We start from the raw sequence: 19883 nt of genomic DNA, 5'->3' as shown, positions 1-19883 counted from the left end.
CTCTGGAGTCTGGAGCAGACAGAACTTTGTCCATTCAGGGCCACTAACCTCTAACAAAAAGGAAATATACTGGCCGACAATATGAAGTAAGAGAAAGATGTGTAATAGGTATTGTTATCTTTTACAGTATTAAAAGAACATCTAACATTCTTTTTCTATTCCACCTCCATGCCCAACATTTTGTGATGCTCAGACATACCTTTGTTAAATGAGAAACTGTGCAAAGCACCATCTCAGCCCAGCCCTTCCATGGGCTTCACTGACCCCAGGCCTCCGAAGTGGACCAAGCCCTGCACAGTGCCCAAGAGGGGTTTCCTTACCTGTCTCATCACTATACTCCCCATCAGGACACTCCACACACTCAAAGCAGCAGGTGGGCTCCCCCTCAATGATCCCTTTCCTGGTCCCTGCCAGGCAGTCTCGGCTGCAGTTGGAGAAGGGCACCTGGAGGACAGACAGCACAAAGGTGAGTGGCTGTAGTTGTAGGGTCAGCGGCCAGCCCTACTGTCTCTTCAAAACATGTAAGAGGGAGGAGTTTGGGCACAAGAATCAGTGTGACAGACGCTGGGCCCATTCCAGGCAAAGGGAGGTCCAGAGGTCCTTGGTTCTGATATCTGTGAAAGGGACAGATGACTATGGGAAAGTGTGTGTGTATACATGCACACACACACACATGTGCATGCACACACACACACACACACACACACACCCATGGGATTCTATGATGATCTGGGAAAAGCGCCACTACTTTCTACTACTTGAAAACAGATGAAAAATACTAAAACACTAGACAACAGACTCAAAGGACATAAGAAAGAAAATGCATCATGACCATGGTGGGTTTATGCTCAGGAGTGCAAAAAAGTCTAATATTAGACAAATCTATAAGTATTATTCACTGTATTAGCAAATTAATGGAGAAAAAAATCATATGATCACCAACAGATAAATAAAAAGCATTTGATGAAATCCAACACAAACTATTGATAAAAGCCTAGTAAAAAAGGAGTGGGAAGAAATATCTTTAACTTGAAAAAGGGTAACAAAAAACCTCTTAGAGTAAACATCATTCATATAGAGAAAACATTAAAAGTATTTCCATTTAAAACAAGGATATCCACTATCACCACTACTCTTTAACTTTGCACTGGAGGTCTTAGCTAGTGGAATCAGACAAGAAAAATAAGTGCATACATTTTGAAAAGGACCAAATAAAACTGTAGTTATTTGCAGATGATATGGTTGCCATAAAGAAAACCCAAAAGAACAACTGAATTATTAGAAACAACTGAAGAGCAGGCCCAGGCTAAAATGCCATAGACTACTAGTGTTCTTACCAGAATTTCATTAGTTTCTGTTAAAAACAAAACAAAACAAAACAAACAAACAAAACCCTTCACCTTTTGTTGTGTGCTTCTGGTTAACTTCCAGGTTCTTCAGTGGTTTTTGTCCAGTTTTGTCCAATTTTATCATTGCTTCACCATTTCAAGAAGTCCTGCTTCTATCTCATTCTTTGCACCAGCTAATTGAGTATTCATTCTAGAAATTTATTAGTCATTTACTATCTAACAATCTATATGTTTCAAAGACAAGAAATGTATCATAAGAATGAAGTCTGTTTTGCAACAGCATATGTATCTTAAAGGTAGAGAGCACTTCTCACTCATCTTTGTAACCCCAGGTACAAAGCCTGGAGTAATGCTTAATACATAGTAGGGCTCTTACTATTTCCATAATGTCTATTTAATGGGTCTCCCCTCTACCTACTACTTTGTAAGATGTCTTACAAACACAGAAAGCAGTAAAGTAACTGTCGTTGTTTCTAGCAGAAATGACTGGCTTGACAAAGGAGTTAAAAAAAACTTGAACAGAAGATGATTGACATTATCTTCTAATGAATGAGGAATGGAAAGGCAGTAATGGACCTGATGATTGCCAAGACTCTCATGACCCAGGGAAGGGAAGGGGAGGGGAGGGAAAAGGACAACTCACATCATCATCTTCAACTATGGTGACAAGGTATCCTCAGAGATGTGCTCTCAGTCCTTGAGTTGCCAACCCATTTGATCACTCAATGAAAGCTAAAGGCCCTGTTTTCCAAACCCACACTAGGAATGCTTCTAAATTTTCCCCATTAAAGAATGATGGTTGCTTCCTCTCTTCCTATTTGAATACCCTTTATTTCTTTCTCTTGCCTGATTGCCCTGGCCAGAACTTCCAATATTATGTTGAATAAGAGTGGTGAGAGCGGGCATCCTTGTGCCAGTTTTCAAGGGGAATGCTTCCAGCTTTTGCCTTTTCAGTATGATATTGGCTGTGGGTTTGTCATAAATGGCTTTTATTATTTCGAGGTATGTTCCTTCAACACCTAGTTTATTTAGAGTTTTTAACATGAAGGGATGTTGAATTTTATCGAAGGCCTTTTTTGTGTCTATTGAGATAGTCATGTGGTTTTTGTTTTTAGTTCTGTTTATGTGATGAATTACGTTTTGCAGGAACAGAAAACCAAACACCCCATGTTCCCACTTATAAGTGGGAGCTGAACAATGGGAACACATGGACACAGGGTGGAGAACAACACTGGGGCCTGTTGGGAAAGGGTAGTGGGGTGGAGAGCATTAGGGAAAAGAGCTAGTGCATGCTGGGTTTAATACCCAGGTGATGGGTTGACAGGCGCAGCAAACTACCATGGCACACATTTACCTATGTAATAAACCTGCACATCCTGCACATGTACCCCAGAACTTAAAAGAAATACAATGAAAAAAGAATAATGGTTGCTGTATCCTTTGTCAAGGTAAAGTGAGGTTCCCTTCTATTCCTAGAGTAACGAAATTTTTGTTTTTAACCTGAGAGGGTGTTGAATGTTAATAGATACTTTTTCTGTGTCTACTGACATTGCAGAACTTTTATCTTTTATTCTGCTAATGTAATAAGCTACATGTATGAACTTTGTAAAGTTTGGCTATCATTACATTCCTGTACATTCACCGCTAACTCTACTAGCAGATGATGTTTATTTTATACATTGCTGGTCTGTTTGGTGATATTTTATTTAGGATTTGAGCATCTATGTATATAAACAATATTGTCCTATAATTGTCTTTGCTTGTATTGTTCTATCTGTTTTTGGTATCAAGATTATATTATCATCACAAAATAAATTTAGTAGCTTTCCTTCTTGGTTTCTGCTAGGCTGTGAGTGCCAAAAATCTCAAAATAATAACTCCCAACAAGACTGAACTGTATTTCTCTCTCGTATAAATGTCTAGGGATGTGGTCTAGAGTGATATAGCACTCCATAATGTTGGACACCTAGACTCTTTCTACCTGGTGGTTCTGACATGTTTGTCTTTGCCTCATAGTCCTTGATAGTGGCATTTGGTTTCCAGGAGGCAAGATAGAGGAAGGGATGAAGAAGAGAGCAAAGGATACTTGCAAGCACTTTCTTAAAGAAGGTTCCCAGAAGCCATCCCAAAACACTGCCACTTACATCCCATTCTCCAGGATTTAGTCACGGGGCCGCACTTAGTAGAAATGAAGGCTGAAAAATGTCATCTTGAATCTGGGTAGTCATGTGTCTAGCTAAAATAGAGTTCTATTTTTAAAGAAAAAGAGGAGTATAAATAATGAGGGCCTATAGGAATGTCTGCCTTGCCTCTTTTTCTCTTCTTCTTAATGGTTAAGGAACAGGCTGAAGGTCACACAATGGCTTGACTGGAGAGCTGAGATTCGCGCTCAGGTCAGTCTTCAAAGTCTGTACTTTTCACTACACCAAACTCTGCTTTATACCAGTCAAGGCTTAGAAGAATGTCTCCATCTGGGTCCGCTTACTGCATCCTTCAGCAACCATGAGCTAAAGAGAAATCCTATCACCACAGGAGTGGGCTGAGGTAGCCACCAGAAAGATCCATTTTTCCAAAAAGCAGTCAAGTATCTCCAAGCCTCCTCAACAGTCTTATTAAAGATGCCTGTCCAATTCTGGCCAAGGAAGCTCATCTGAATTCCAAGACCCTAATTAAGGTGTCTCTTTTACTTCTTATTTGTTGCAGCAAAACAAGGAAAGAATTATTGGCAGCATAGTGTAGGGAATGGAGCACTGAGGTCTAAGTTAGGGCCCTTGGGGTCTGGTCTCAGCTTTTATACTGACCATCTGTTTGGCCTGAGAAGTCACCTTTGCATCCTAAAACCTCAGTGTCATCAACTTCAAATTGGAAGCTTGGATACAAGGATCTTTAAAGATCTATCTAGCTCTAAATTTAGTGCTACATTTGTAAGAAAATTGAGAACATCAGTTAAGTATAATGCCATATTAATAATACTTTGCATTTATATATTAGTAGTATGATTCAGTTGATCATATGCTTTTCATCCTTGATCTTATTTGATCTCAATAACAACTTTGTGAAATACGTAGGGAAGTTATTAATATATAATTTATAGTTAAATATAGGTGGTATTTTTGTGGTCATTTCCACAACAGTACAGAAAATAATAGAGTAGATCCTAAGATTTGTTGAGTATCCATTGTGTGCTACGTTTGAGGTAATGTTTCCATGGAAAAAAATTAGATTTAACTTATAACTGTGTCAACTATTCCAAGAACATAAGTGACTGAATTAATGAGAATTCCCTGTGTTATTCATCTATCAATGTTTAAGCCCATGATGTACATAGCCTGGGAGAGGACAGTTAGGGCTATGGAGAACTGTACAGGAGATAGCTCCCTGCTGCAGTGGAGAGACAATGCAGTAGAGAATTCAATTCTATGCATTAATGGGGGTGAAAGATAAACCGGATGATCCAACAGGGGTAAACAGGTGGCAGTATAGCTGATCAATTTAGACTCCAGTCAGTGAAAATATGTGATAAATTAGACAAAGGTATAATTAGTGGACAGAGGAATATAACATCTGGAACCCCCCAAATCTCCATCCGGAAAAGTCATGACATATTTATAATTAAGAACCCAACCTCTGAGGTGTAAGCTATTAAAAACGGCACACTGTGGATGAGATTCACTGTCTATGGGAGACCTTCCCAGTGGTAATCCATCTACATACTGGGTAACAGTGAAATTGTAGCATCTCATCAGGAACCTGTCAACCTAAGAAGCATTTAATAAGACGACGAAGTGAGTCTTTGGTTATGTTATAAAAAGTGGTCCAAGATGGCTGGGCGTGGTGGCTCACGTCTGTCATCCGAGCACTTTGGGAGGCTGAGGAGGGTGGATCACCTGAGGTCAGGAGTTCGTGACCAGCCTGGCCAACATGGTGAAACCCCGTCTCTACTAAAAATACAACAATTAGCTGGGTGTGGTGGTGCGCCTGTAATTCCAGCTACTTGGGAGGGTGAGGTGGGAGAATTGCTTGAACCTGGGAGGCAGAGGCTTCAGTGAGCCGAGATTGTGCCACTGCACTCCAGCCTAGGCAACACAGCCAGACCCCATCTCAAAAAAAAAAAAAAAAAAAAAAAAAAGTGGTCCAAGATGCTCAAAGGTGATAGTAAAAAGGCAAATGCAAATAGAAATGTGGTGGGTCTTATCCAGGCTTCCTGGGAGAGTTAAGAGGATGCCCTGTCTAGGATCTGTGTTCTTACAGAGGACCTGGATTCTTAGCAGCCTGCTATATTCTAGGACACAAACATCATAGAATGGTCATCATTCCAGTGTATCACGTTTCTCTTCCTTAAGTGCAAATTGACTGAGGGGTGGGCTTCTGGTTATTAACAGGCTTCTAGCTGCAGTGATACTCAGACACACAAGCATCCTCCTCTTTGTTACAGGTCTCCTGGAGGAGGAGAATAAATTGTTCTTTTGATTTACAGTTCAGCAGCCCGGGCTGTCACACTACCTCTGTGTGAACTGTCCAGGCTGTGAGGGTGGTGACAACACCAAATGACTCAGGTGAAAACATCCAGCTCCATTTTGGGCTCCAGTGTCTTTCAATGGCTGTTACTGGCCATTGAGGTGGGATCAATTCTTTGTCATGTAAGCTTGTCCCACACATGCTGGACACTTAGTATCCCTGGATCTCAAGTGCCGAAGGCCATTAATACTTCCTGGTCATTGTGACAACCCAAAAGCAGTCCCCTCCACTCTAAAACTTGTCTCCCCTGCCCTCGGCCGAGCTGAGAGCCACTGACTTGACCGATGTTTACATTTGCTTAAATATTTTGCCCTGGGTAGGGAAAGTTTAAGCCAAGGAAACTTTGTGGCTAGCTATGGAGTCATATTTGTGAAAAATGAAACTGTTTCAATACAGTAGGAAGGCATGGGGCTCAGGTTCTGGAGATTCTTCTCTTTACACTAAACACTATGGATTTCACAGGGAGCCCCAAGATTTCAAAGGCCAGAGAGTTCAGGGAAGTGGACTCTTTATTTTGGAAGTCCAGTGGGGAAACCAAAGGCCCTCCCAAAGCCCAGCACAGTTTCCTGCCCCTGGTGGAGACATCTGGTTTTCTGATGGACAGCACCTACCTCCCTGGAGAACCCACTCCACAGGATTTTCTCCTCGTTGATGAAGAGTCTTTCTCCCTTCTTGGCATAGACGTTGTAATACCCGACTTCCTTAAACACGATGGAGCCATCCTCTGGGGAGAGGTGCCAGTTGATGATGGAATAGTTCCCCACCAGGTCACCACACTCATCAAAGGTCACCTGCTCCCCCATATTGTTTGTAAAGTTTAGATGCCGTAGGTGCTTCAGGACCTAAAGAGGAGCAAAGAATGAGTACAAGCCCCAGGGCTGCCACATAGAACCAATTAGGTAGGCTGTGCCCTGGCCAACAACGGTAGACTATCTTGTTCCAACAAAGTGGGAGGAACGTGACTTGAGGAAGAGACAGCTTTTTCTAATTCACACCAAAGTACTTGCCTGTGTTAGCAGCAGCCCTGTTAAGCCATGGGCTTTAATTATTATTCAAATTATAATTAGGGTAGGAAACACTTTCTTGAAGATGGGGAAAGGAAAGGGAGACATCTCACCTGGCAACTGGCCAGGTCAAAGGTTCTGCAGGTGTGCCATCACCTGGTGGTGCCCCAGGAGGGGCAGGATTTATAAGCCAGAGTCCATCCCTGGCATCTTCTGAGCTGGGCATTGGGGAAGGACAGGAGAAATGACTGAGTGCTCTTATTCTCTGCACTTTCCTTTCCTATGGTCCTGCTGCTGTGGAAGTGCTTTGCTGCCAAGATTCACAGAAAGGGTGAAGGAAGAAAGAGATGAAGCTGTGGGCAAAGTCCGGCCATTATTGTTGTCAGAGTCATGGCAAATCCTTGAATTTTTATAAGGTTTTAGATGTCACAAAGCCTTTGCACAAAAAAGTCATCATAATAATTACTAACACATATCACATGTTGTCATGTAAACATTTTAGATATCAGTCATTTTACTACCATTGAGGCACGACCCTAAGTACTTTATATCCATTATCTAATCAAATCCTCACAACAAATAGTATTAAGCTTATTTTATTTCTGGGGAAACTGAGGCACTGAAAACTTTAAGTATCTCATCCAGGGTCACAATCCTGCACTCTTAATTGCTGTACTCTACTGCAGAATCGCTGGGCTCCTGCCTCTGCTTCCTCACATGCTCCTGACATCAGTCAAGAGGAGGCAGTGGGCACTCAGCCACTTATCTTTCATGTGAGGCCAGCCTTGTGTCACTGTGACACCACGTGAGAGTAAGGCAGGGTCCAGCCTGTGAGTGTAGGGTACACCTTCCACTGCACCTCCTGAATCTCCAGTAGTCTCCCATTCTGAGCTAATTTTTTTTTGGTTTTGTAGAGACAAGATCTCACTATGTTGCCTACGCTGGTCTCAAACTCCTGGGCTCAATCGACCATCCTGCCTCAGCCTCCCAAAGTGCTGGAGTTACAGGCATGAGCCACTGTGCCCAGCCATTTATCATTGTTTTTAAGTTACTTAAAATCCAACGTCTAATCTCACACTGGGACAACATTTGGGCTGAGTCCATCTAATGAATGGCCTTAATAGGCCTTTCTGAGGCCAAATTATTCTGATATGTGTGACAAACACGTGGACTGAGCCAGTACCTCTCCTGTCCCACTCCACTCCAGAGATGGCACTGCTTCTTAACAATTGATATCTGTATTAACTTTATTTTTAGACAAATATTTATTTATAGTAAGGAATATTAAATATAGGAGAGGAGTCACTTGGATTTATCCGTAAGTAGCTCCAAGACATGCTTGGGGGCAGAGTCCATGATAGACTATGTGCGCTCACAGGCATACCACCCTGGGCGCCTCCCTTAACCTGCAGTCTGTGAACGCTGCTCCATTGGCAGGCCCTGACTGCCCTGACTTTCAACTCAGGTCTATGAAGGAGAGGGATCCCTCACTCCCTGCTACTTGGTTCTGCAACCAGAGCTGCTGAGCCATCCTCAAAAAAGATGGAGAATGGCTCCTACTAAGGATTTGTGTCCCTCGTCTTCTCCTGAGCCTTCCCACCTTCTCTGATGGTTGACAACCTTATGTTTGCCTTCATTTTTACTGAGGCCTTAAGGCCGTCAGTGCAGAGGAGGTGTTCTAGATGCGTTCCTTTCTTTTACCTCCACCTCCACTTCCTATCTCTCCTCGCTGTTGGGGTGACCTGACTTCCTCCTACCCAGAGTGGTGTACATCCTTTTGTCTCTACCCCAACACATCCTTTTCCTGACACATCCTTCTTGCCCTCAGAGGAACATGCAGTTCTTCTGCTCTTTAATACTGCCCCCACTCCCACATTGGTCGAAACCTTGCTCTTAGCAGTTTGGGGGCCTTTCTGACATGGCCATCATCCTTCTCCATGCTGTAATCATGCCCCTCCCACTTCCTGCTGGGGACCTACCATGACTCAGATGAAATGTGCTTCAAACTTATCCAGGTAGCTTCCAAAGCCCTCCATACTTTGGTCCCGTGTACCTACCATGACTTGTCAGTGCAAATGTTTCATCCTAATCATAGAGTTTCCACTATCCTGTCCACATGCCATGCCAGGTCTGTGTGTGTGGAAAAGGAGATGAGAAAAGTGAAGAGGTAGGAAACTACCTCTTATTTGTACTTCCTATGTGCCAATCCCTGTTCTAATACTTAATACATACTATATCATTTAATCCTCACAACACCTCTATGGATTAGAACTATTAGTATCTTCATTTTCTAGATGATGAAACGGAGGCATAGAAAGGTCAAGAAACTTGCAAAAGTCATATAGCCACTAAGTGCTGGAGCTATGGGTTAAACATGGCTTTTCTACAACATCATCCTACACCTCTAATATAAATTGCTTACAGTGTCCATGGCAAATATTTGTTAGAGGTCAGTAATACATCCTTATTGAAATGCATATATAGTGGTAAAGCTCTAGTAGTTAGCATACATTTCTTCTTCCTATTTAGGTTTCAGTTCCTTGGTTCTTAACATGCCAGGCAACAAGCTGCTTCTCTCCTTTGTCCACTAGTTCTCTGCAGTGGAACTCTCCCAGCATCAGGGTAGAAGTGGGGAGGGGAACTGCACAAGATCCTTTCATAATTAGCTGGTCATCTTTCACACTGGTCAGACAAGTGACTTAAAGCTCATCCCTGGCTACAAGTCTTCTGCGTTATTGTTGGCATGGGCTGGAGATTTCCACCATAAACCTAACTTCAAAGGAGAAACAATCAAAAATCATTTTCTTAATGTTTCTAAGTAGTCATTAAAAAACTCATGATAAATACAAGACTGGAATTTTATAATATTGGAATCAATCAACCAGGAAATATTTACAGAGTATCCACTGTGTGTTCTGAACTGGGCTGCAGAACTACAGGATATGGTCATCCCATCCTCATGGAGTTTTCATATGGATTAGGGGATAAAATGCACGACATAAATATTCAATGAAGCAGTAAACAGTGCAAGATAAAATATAGTTAACTGCTAACTGATGGGGTATCATCTCTAAGTACAGAGAAACTTAGAGGAGATAGAAATTAAAAAGGGCTGAAATGATCAATGCAGGTTTCAGGCATATTTTGGCTGGCAAAGGACAGAGGGAAGGAAGGTGTTAAGAACAGTGGAACAGCATGGGCAAAGATATCACATTAGGAATAAACATGATGTGTTATGGGGCCAGTAAAGAGATCAATTTCTCAAGAATCATGTATGTACTAGAGAACAAGGGGAAATACAGAAGATAAGTAAAGAGGAGCCAAGGCAAAAAAGAGGCTAGATTTCACATTAAAAAGTATTGGATCAGATAAGAAACAGGGCTGATTGAAACGTAGAGAACATGGGGTCCTCCATAGACTGCTGGTGGGGATGTAAACTGGTGCAGCCACATTGGAAAAAACGTCTGGCAGTTCCTTAAAAAGTTAAACATAGAGTTATCATTTGACCCAACAATCCTACTCGTGTGTGTGTGTGTGTGTGTGTGTGTGTGTGTGTACATTCCTAGGAGAAATGAAAATAAATGTCCACACAAACATTTGTACATAAATGTTCATAGCAACATTACTCATAACAACCAAAGGTGGGAACAATCCAAATGTTCATCAATTGGGTAAACAGATAAATAAAATGTGGTATATCCCCACAATGGGATACTATTTGGCTGTAAAAAGGAATGAAGTACTGATACATGTTACAATATGGAAGAAGAAGCCAGTTACAAAAGATCATACGTTTTATGATTTTATTTATATGAAATATCCAGGAAAGTCCAAATGTATAGAAACAGAAAGTAGACCAGTGTTTGTCTAAGACTGGGGCTTTGGGGGCCTAGGGAGTGACAGAGGATATGAGGTTGCTTTTTGATGTGGTGAAAATGTTCTAAAATTGACTGTGGTTATGGTTGCATAACTGTGAATGTATTAAAAGCCACTTAGTTGTATACTTTAAATGACTGAATTGTATGGCATGTGAATTACATCTTATAAAGCTGTTGCAAAAAAGAAGGCATGGAAAAGGACTTTAAAAATCCAAATATGAATTAATTAGTGAAACCGACATTTGTAGTTGGCAGGAACCTTGATAACAAGGTAGCCTCTAGGATACTTGGTGTAGCGAGTTGAGTAATGAGACATGGCAAGTCCAACTTCGGATGTGGCAGGGAGATAAAGAGTAGGCAGGAGGGAAGAGATGGCAATGTAAACACCTTATCTGGAGAAGGAAGCACTCTGGAATCTTTGTGGCTAGGAATGTTGTACCCACACTTCATTAGACCAAACTTCTCTAAAGCAGGAACTGTCTTATTTCCTTCTGTATCTCCAGTGGTTTGTAGAGGGCCTAGATTTTAGTGGATACTCAAACCTTGTCTTTTGAGTGCATAATTAATAGAATAGATATTAAACCTGTAGGTGTCCAGCATGACTATGTGGACAAGTCGTGCCCATGATGAAGTTTTTATCAGTCTGAGGATAAATGAGAAAAATAAGGTCAATAGGGCATCCGTATTAGCTGAAAGAAGTAGGCAGAAAATCAATAAAAATATAAAAGACTTAAAAGACTTGGACAGTACTATCAACCAACTTGATCTAATTGATATTGACAGAACAGTCATCCCAACAACAGAATATACATTATTTTCAAGAACACAAAATATTTATAAAGATAAACCATATTCTGGATTATAAAGCAAGTTTCAATAAATTTAAAAATATTAAAATCAAACAAAATATGTTGACTCCAATGGAATTAAATTAAAAACAAATAACAGGAAAATGTTTGGAAAAATCACTGGAAACTTGGAAACCAAATAACACACTTCTAAACCTGACAGCCAAAGAAGAAATCAAAAGGAAAGTTGGAACGTATTTTAAACTGAATTAAAATGAAAACACAGCATATCAAAATTTGAGGGATGCAGCTAATAAAATATTTATAGTGAAATTTATAGCAGTAAATGTCTATATTATAAGAAAAGAAAGGTTTTTAAATCAATGACTTCAGTTTCCAAATAAGTAACTACAAAAAGAAGAGCAAATTAAACTGAAATAAATCAGAAGACAGGAGATGACAAAGATCAGAATAGAAATAAATGAAATAGACAACAAAAATATAGAGAAAAATCACTAAAGCCAAAAGCTGATTCTTTGAGAAGATTAATAAAGTTGATGGATCTCTAGCCAGACTGATCAGAAAAAAGGGAGAAGATGCATATTTACAATATGATAAATTCGAGAAGTGACAACACTACAGATGCTGCAGACATTATAATTATAGTCTGAGAACATTGTAAACAATATTATAAATAAAGTTATGCCAGTAAATTTGGCAAATTAGACGATGTGGACAAAGTCTTTGAAAGACAAACTATCAAAGCTGACTCATATATACCTAAATAGCATTCTATCCATTAAATAAATTGAATTTTCCGTTCAAAATTTTCCCACAGGCCACGGACAGTGGCTCATGCCTGTAATCCCAGCACTTTGGGAAGCCGAGGTGGGTGGGTCACTTGAGGCCAGGAGTTAGAGACGAGCCTGGTCAACATGGTGAAACCCCATCTCTACTAAACATACAAAAATTAGCTGGTGGTGGTGGTGCATGCCTGTAATCCCAGCTACTCGGGAGGCTGAGGCAGAAGAATCTCTTGAACCTGGGAGGCGGAGGTTGCAGTGAGCCAAGACCATGCCACTTTACTCCACCCTGGGCGACAGAGCGAGACTCCATCTCAAAACAAAACAAAACAAAACAATCCTACAAAGAAAACCAACTAAAGGTGGCTTCACTGATGAGTTCTGCCAAAGATTTAAGGAAGAATTAATACCAATTCTACAAAAGTCTTATAGAACATCAAAAAAGAAGTCAATACTGCCAAACTCATTCTGAGGTCATCATTACTCAGACACCAAAACCAGACAAAGATATTACAAGAAAATAAAACTATAGACCAATAGTCCTCATGAACATAGAAGCAAAATTTCTTAACCAAATTTTAGTAAATCAAACACACGAATACACGTACAAAAAGGAATATACATTATGACCAAGTAGGATTAATCCCAGGAACGAAAGGTTGGTTTGATGGTCAACTACAATAACATACTACAAAAGAAAAACCACATGATTTTCTGAATAGATACAGAAAAAGCACTGATGACATCCAACCTCCATTCCTGATAAAAGCTCTCGGCAATATAGGAATAAAAGGGAACTTTCTCAACTCTATAAAGGGGATCTATGAATGTTAACATCATACTCAGTGGTAAAATACTGAATGCTTTCTCCCTGATCAGATGCAGACAGTAATGTCTGTTCTCACTATATCTATACAAGATTATACTGGGAGTTCTAACCAGTTCAATTGGGCTGAATCAGGCCGAGTAAGACTGAAAATATGATCTAAATTCTAAACTGAAATAAACAAAAACAAGCAAACAAAAAGGCCAAAATAATTTTTTTTAAAGTTGCTTCTTTTCTTCTTTTAGGCATATTTATTAGTACAAATTAGGCTAATAAATTGTTCCTGATAAAGATTCTTAGGAGGCCTACATCAGTTAAAAATGCAAGAATAATTTAAAATTTAATGGTTTCTGGATCTTTATGCCTCAATAACCCTGTTTATACTCTTAAAATCCTTACCAAAACATGCTTTCCTTCATGTAATTTACTTTGTTAATAATGCAGAGCTAAGTTCCAGCCCCAGTTTATGAAGTCAGCATTACTGTGGTTTCTTGTGTGAGAGTTTTCTGACCACTTCTCTGAGATCACTGACCTCGCTTATCTGTGCCTGTATCTAGGTACTGTGTTACTGTCCTCCACTGTCCTCTCAGGAGTTATTTTTGTCCCATTTTCTTTCTTTATTCATTTGTTTATTCAACAAGTATTTATTAAGGGACCACTACTGGCCAAGCAGGCACTGTTTTAGAAAGAAGAAATACAGTAATATTCAAGATGGACAGAGATGTCTAATAGACTCCAACCTGGTTGGCTGTGTGCACTCTCAATTATTTGCACACTATACTTTCTCTTTGTGTAAGGACCGAGGTGTCAGGACAATTGTTGAACACCCAGGGTTCAAGGCAGTGGACCAGTGTCTTCACTTGGAAACCACTGGCTGATCTGGCAGCCTCTCAGGAGCTAGAAGGCATGTGGTGCCCAGAGGGCAAAAGTCATTCTTTTAGCAACTCCTTTGGCCTCTTTGGGGAACAGATCACCTGGAGCAGATGTAGCTTCTTTACTAGCTAGATATATTACTTTAGGAAAATCATTCTGACTTCTCTGGGTCTTACCCTCCTCACCTACAAAAGAATAATACTCAAGACAAATATTTACTGCACATAGTACATAGTCACTATCCTAAGCACTCTGTGCATATTAAGTAATGGTATCCTCATAATAAACTTAACAAGTTTCATGATCTCTATTTCTCAGGTGAGAGAGAAAAGTGAGGCACAAGGACACTAAGTGACTGCCCAAGGTCATAAGGCAATTATGTGGCAATTAAAATTTAAACCAATTCAGTCTGGCTTGAGATTCCAAACTGTTAACCATTACACTATACTACCTACTCACATGCAGGAGTGAAATTGGACATCTATTAAGTTGTCTATCTCTAGTTACAACAGGTTAACTGGTATAAAATGTAGGTTGAGAAAATGGACATATTTTAAAAATGAAATGGTAGCGATGTGTAATGCTTGTGGCAACATGAGGGGCCATAAGTGGGAAAATGGTCTAACCTGAATGACATCCTGATCTCCATGCGTAGCCAGGACTTCCCCACCTGGGGACTTTCCGTAATTTTTTTATCAACTTTTTTGAGGTATAATTTATATACACTCATTTTAAGTGTATAGTTCTGAATTTGGGCAAATGTATATGCTTGGTAACTACCACTGCCACCTTCCCAAAAGGTTCTGTGGTGTCCCTGAAAGTCAACCTCTACCCACTCGCAGCCTTAGGCCACCACTGATCTGCTTTCTTTCTGTCAGTAGAGACAGAGTATCGCATAAATGAAATCATACACTATGTACTATTTTTTTTTAGTCAGTATTCTTTTGCTTAGCAGGACATTTTGTGACCTTTCCTCCAAGGAGTAGATCCTTCTCCGTATCCACAAATTCTATCTACCCTTCAAGACTCGTCTCAAATGATATGTTTTTTTTTCCTTACTTCAAATCCTAACCTGAATTGTATTGTACTATGTCCTCACAGCAGGTATATAAATAAAATCACATGAGTGTGGAATATTTTCTACTCAAAATTTGTACGTTATCCACTTATAATCAATAAATTATTATGCTTACCAAGTCATATCTCTAAGTCACCTCTTTAAACATCTTTAATATTTCTTTTGGCAGGCTGACTTGCAAGTTTTGCATTTGGGCGTTTTATTTTCTGCATAATATCTTGCCTTTAATTCACATAACAGGGAAGATGGAGATGAAAACCATTTCACTCCTAAGAGCAATGACAGGGAATCTTTAAATTGATAATGATTGATCCACAAAAAAAAGCAACATAAGTTAGAAGATAATTTAGATATCTGCCCGAGAGAGAACACTCTTTTTATTATTTATTTATTTATTTTGAGACGGAGTCTCGCTCCGTTGCCCAGGCTGGAGTGCAGTGGTGCGATCTTGGCTCACTGCAATTTATGCTTCCTAGGTTCAAGCGATTCTCCTGCCTCAGCCTCCTGAGCAGCTGGGACTACAGGTGCCTGCCACCACACCCGGCTAATTTTTTGTATTTTTAGTAGAGACAGGGTTTCACCACGTTACCCAGGCTGGTCTCGAACTTCTGACCTCATGATCCACCCACTGTGGCCTTCCAAAGTGTTGAGACTATAGGTGTGAGCCACTGCCCCTGGCTTCTTTTGCTTTTAAAAAGGAACTGACAGTTCCTTTTAAAATGAAATATAAAATTTTACTTGAGATTATTATCCAATATTATATGCTTCCAAATTATTTATTTTATTTGGGGAGTAATATGAGGAAAAAGAATAAACGAAGGGGAAGAGAAACAAAAAAAGCCAGTAGAAAGATCCGAACATAGGAGAACTGCTTGAACCTGGGAGGCGGAGGTTGCAGGGAGGCAGAGGTTGCAGTGAGCCGAGATCGGGCCGCTGCATTCCAGCCTGGGTGACAGAGCAAGACTCTGCCTCAAAAAAACAAAACACAAACAAACAAAAAGATCTGAACATAGAACATAACATACAGACACAAAGAGACTTATAGGCTCACAAAGAAAACACCACCAAGAAAGACACATAGATCTAAAAGAGGGGCAAATACAGGACATGCATGCACTTAGAAGCTAACATACTCTTTTATGCCATAATATTCCCATCTTGTGGTCTTTTAGGGTATTTCCCCTAAAAGATTTTAAAGTCAAACGGTTGCTCATTATAAGCATAAATGGAAATCACCTCTTGGCACACATTCTTAGTAGCGTCAATTGAATTAAACTGAACATTAGAGACTAGAAACCCCCCCACTCTGGTCTAGGACTTCCAGCTCTTATACAGATAATGAGGGCCAGGTCACACAGATAATGAACAAGATAATGAAGTTCATTATCTTGCCCAGTTCCTGTGGTAAGAGCATGGGGAAGATCCAGGCCCAATTCCCTTCTCTAACGCCAGCCATGTTTTCTTATCTCCCTTCCATCTTCTCTGGCTGTCCTCACAATTTATCCCCCATTCCCCAACTTCCAGCAGTACCAGCAATTTCTAGAAAGATCAGCTCCATCTGACTTCCATCTTCACCATGGCTGCATGCCTGTTTTTTGACTAGTGAGTGTTGGTGTGAGGTGCAGGAGAGTAGGAAGCACACCTTGTGCATGATCATCCTGAGAGAAGAAAGAAGGTGATTTCATACTTACATGATGTTCCACTCAAACTTGATAGTGGGCACGTGACCAAAGCTTGTCCAAACAAAGCCTAGAATACCTTGGCCACAGTGATTGATTCAAGAATGGGTTGTTGGCTCAAACGGTTCCCTGCAAAGGCCTATAGGTAGTGTTGACAGGTCAAATCAACTAGACTGCTATTCACTCATTCATTCATTCTATGAATATTCCAGCACCAGGCATTCTGAACATAGTACTGAACAATACAGGCATGGTTCCTGATCTTATGAAGCTTAGAGTACAGCAAAGGAGTAGTGAAGAGAGAGCTGGGAAGGGATGTGAGGAGGGCTTGGGGGTCTCCAAGAAGAGATCAGGAGGCAATTGTGAGTTGTATGCTCATAAATCACCTGCTAGTGCTACTTTTGAGGCATATGAGTTGACTGATAAATATTTTTTTGGGGAGAAAGAAAGGAAAAAAATTGTGATTGACCCTTATAACTAGAATTTTAACTAATAAGTGTCTATTTCAGTCAATTAAAGAGCTGTGGAAGCTTAAGCTGGGTATATAAACATCAAAAATGAGGAAGCGAGAATGATCAGAAAATGTGTTGTGGGAATACGATTTGAAAAGACTTCCAGGGGAAAGTGGATTTTGAAAACAATTTAAATGTTCCTGGTGGAAAATGACAGCAGAGATAAAAATTGATGGCCCTTCTGGTGTGGGCTATGGCCTATGCAAAGATGCTGTGCCAAAAACTAATGAGTGATTTGTGAGGAGGTGTCATGCAGGTTGGCTTATAGGGGAAGAACTGAGAGAAGGCAGACATGGAGTTCCAGCTGGAGACTTGGATTAGATTATAGGTGATAAGTTTCCATATAGATCTTAATATTGAGAATGAATGAATAATTGCTAGTTGATTTCCTGATGAAGATATAGGTCTTAATAATGAGAATGAATAATTGCTAGTTCATTTCCTGGCCAAGATCTCAAATTCTGGAACGCCCACCCAACAGCCTGGGTTCCTGAGGCTCAAAGGAGACTCACACCAGGCACTCAGGACATTTTGGCCAATATCCCATGTTATTCCTCCCTAGAGTTCTGATCCCATTTTCCTATCTGTGCTGTCTCCTGGGGAGATTTTTCCAGACCATGTAAGAGTCAGGAGAACATATCTTTACCTGGGCCATGGTTGGGTGAAGTGTCTGTGTAGTGGACATTTTGAATGTTGGCTGCTTTGCTTCTATTTCTTCCTCCTTTTGGTAATGGCATCCTGACTTCCCATTGGGGATTCACTCCCCCCTTACTCTAAGTCTATGTAGTCTGGAGGACTGCTAGCATCAGGGATGGATCCATGACTTAGGAATGGTCAATAAACGTGGTTTCTGGAACTTTTACAGGATATCTTGGGAAGTAAGGAGATCCTAGCTTCAAGCTGCTACAGAAGCTGAAAATTGCTAACCCTGGGGAATGAAGAACAGAAAGATGAGATGAAAATACCTAGCTGTACCTGGAACACTTCTGAGATTTTTAGTGACATGACCCACTCACTACATTTCCTCTTTTTTTGTTTATGCCAATTTGGTTAGGGCTTTCTATTACACAACTAAAAGTCCCAGTTGTGACTATAGCCTGTCATGGCTTTTTTTTTTTTTTTTTTTTTTTTTCTCACAGGTCCAAGGTCTGGTCTTGACCATCGGTATTTTATTTCCTTATCTGGAAGAGGAGCCATTGAAGAGTACAACTGCCAAGTTTCCCCCTTGAAGCCTGTTTTTCCTTCAACCCTACTCTTCTCTTGCAGTTTTTTCAAGAGCTGAGGTCCTCCTTGCATTGGACGTGAGAGGTAAGAAAGAAAAGACGATAGTAACAACCACCTAGAAGATTGCCCCCTTACTCCTCCTACTTAAAACCCCATACCTTAGCATCATCACTCCTGAAGACTTTAGAGTGCCTGACCTTTATTACAGCACCTCTATCTTGGCAAGGTAGGGGTTCCGTGTGAAGAAAGAAGCTCTGAGTACCCCACAGAAGTTAGAAATTTTAGCCAACAGTGATGGTTGGGTAAGAGGTTCCCATATAAGAAGGGCTGAGAACTTGAAGATTCTGGCCTATTTGACCAACTTAGACAGTCACTCCTTGTCTTTCATGAGAATCTCTACAGTGACTGATACAAGTCGTGTGCTTTTTACTTCTTGGTATCCTTCCCAAAGGGTTTGTGGTGGTTGGGTTCTGTATACAAAGGTGTTCTAGTTATCATTTTTACCTAATTCATGGATTAATTAGAGATGTACTGAAATCCTACTATAATAATCACACATCTGTTTAGAGCTTGAAAGTTTACAAATTGCTTTTACATATATCATGTCATTTAATGTCATGAACCTAAGTCAAAAGAACATTGAGTGGAAAGTAAGCTAGACATTAAGTCTGTGTCACAGATGGAGACACTGTGACTTACAGCCATGGTTTGCCTAAGATCACACAGCTAGGAAATGGGGGAGCTGGAGGCTGGGACATTCCATTCAAATTCAGGAATTCCCGCCCTCTCCACTGTCATGCAATCTCTCTGATAGGTCAGTTTGGAACTAAGGAAAATACAAAAGGAGTGTAAAACATGGTCTGATTGAAAAAAATAAGGCACATATGCAAGACCCGAACAGCTATTTAGGATATAAGCTCTTGAAATGAAAAAGATTATGATGTCTCTCCTGTGTGTAATTCAAAAATACAAAACAAGGCTAAACAAGTGTGGGAACTCCTCTTAAGTTCTGATTTTTTCTATGATAACGACTTCAGTGCTTCTTTTTGAAACACTCAATATCAAATCTTTTTACAAAGAGTTTTTGTTTTCTGTGCCTTTGATTTGCTTTTGTCCTAAGCTGTGCTTAGCTGACCTGCTGGGTGGCCTGGTATAGGCTGTCAGTAACGTAATGGCAAAAGTGGTGGCTAAACACAATAATACTAGCTTTATGCCACTTAGTATATGGAATGTAATAGGTACTCAAAAAATACTTCTTACTCACAAGGGAACAATATTGATAATTTAGACATTAGAAAAATACCCCACTCATTACTAAATCTGTTCTGGGATATTTGAAAACTTTTGGGGA

At 40.3% G+C, this 19883-nt stretch overlaps 1 protein-coding gene across 2 annotated transcripts in view; it reads right to left on the bottom strand.

The window, feature by feature from the left end:
- Positions 1-19883, bottom strand: part of CASR (calcium sensing receptor) — a 106392-nt gene that overhangs the window by 9068 nt on the left and 77441 nt on the right. For both annotated transcript variants that reach the window (XM_516689.6, XM_016941745.3), the window contains exons 5-6: positions 6479-6709; positions 321-444 (exon numbers count right to left, since the gene is read on the bottom strand). In XM_516689.6, the coding sequence (XP_516689.2) occupies positions 321-444; positions 6479-6709 (355 nt within the window). The remainder of the gene's footprint in view (positions 1-320; positions 445-6478; positions 6710-19883) is intronic.

Source organism: Pan troglodytes, chromosome 2, assembly GCF_028858775.2.
Source record: "Pan troglodytes isolate AG18354 chromosome 2, NHGRI_mPanTro3-v2.0_pri, whole genome shotgun sequence".
Lineage (NCBI taxonomy): Eukaryota > Metazoa > Chordata > Mammalia > Primates > Hominidae > Pan > Pan troglodytes.
The sequence above is the reverse complement of the archived record's forward strand: the minus strand, read 5'-3'. Positions and strand labels throughout refer to the sequence as shown.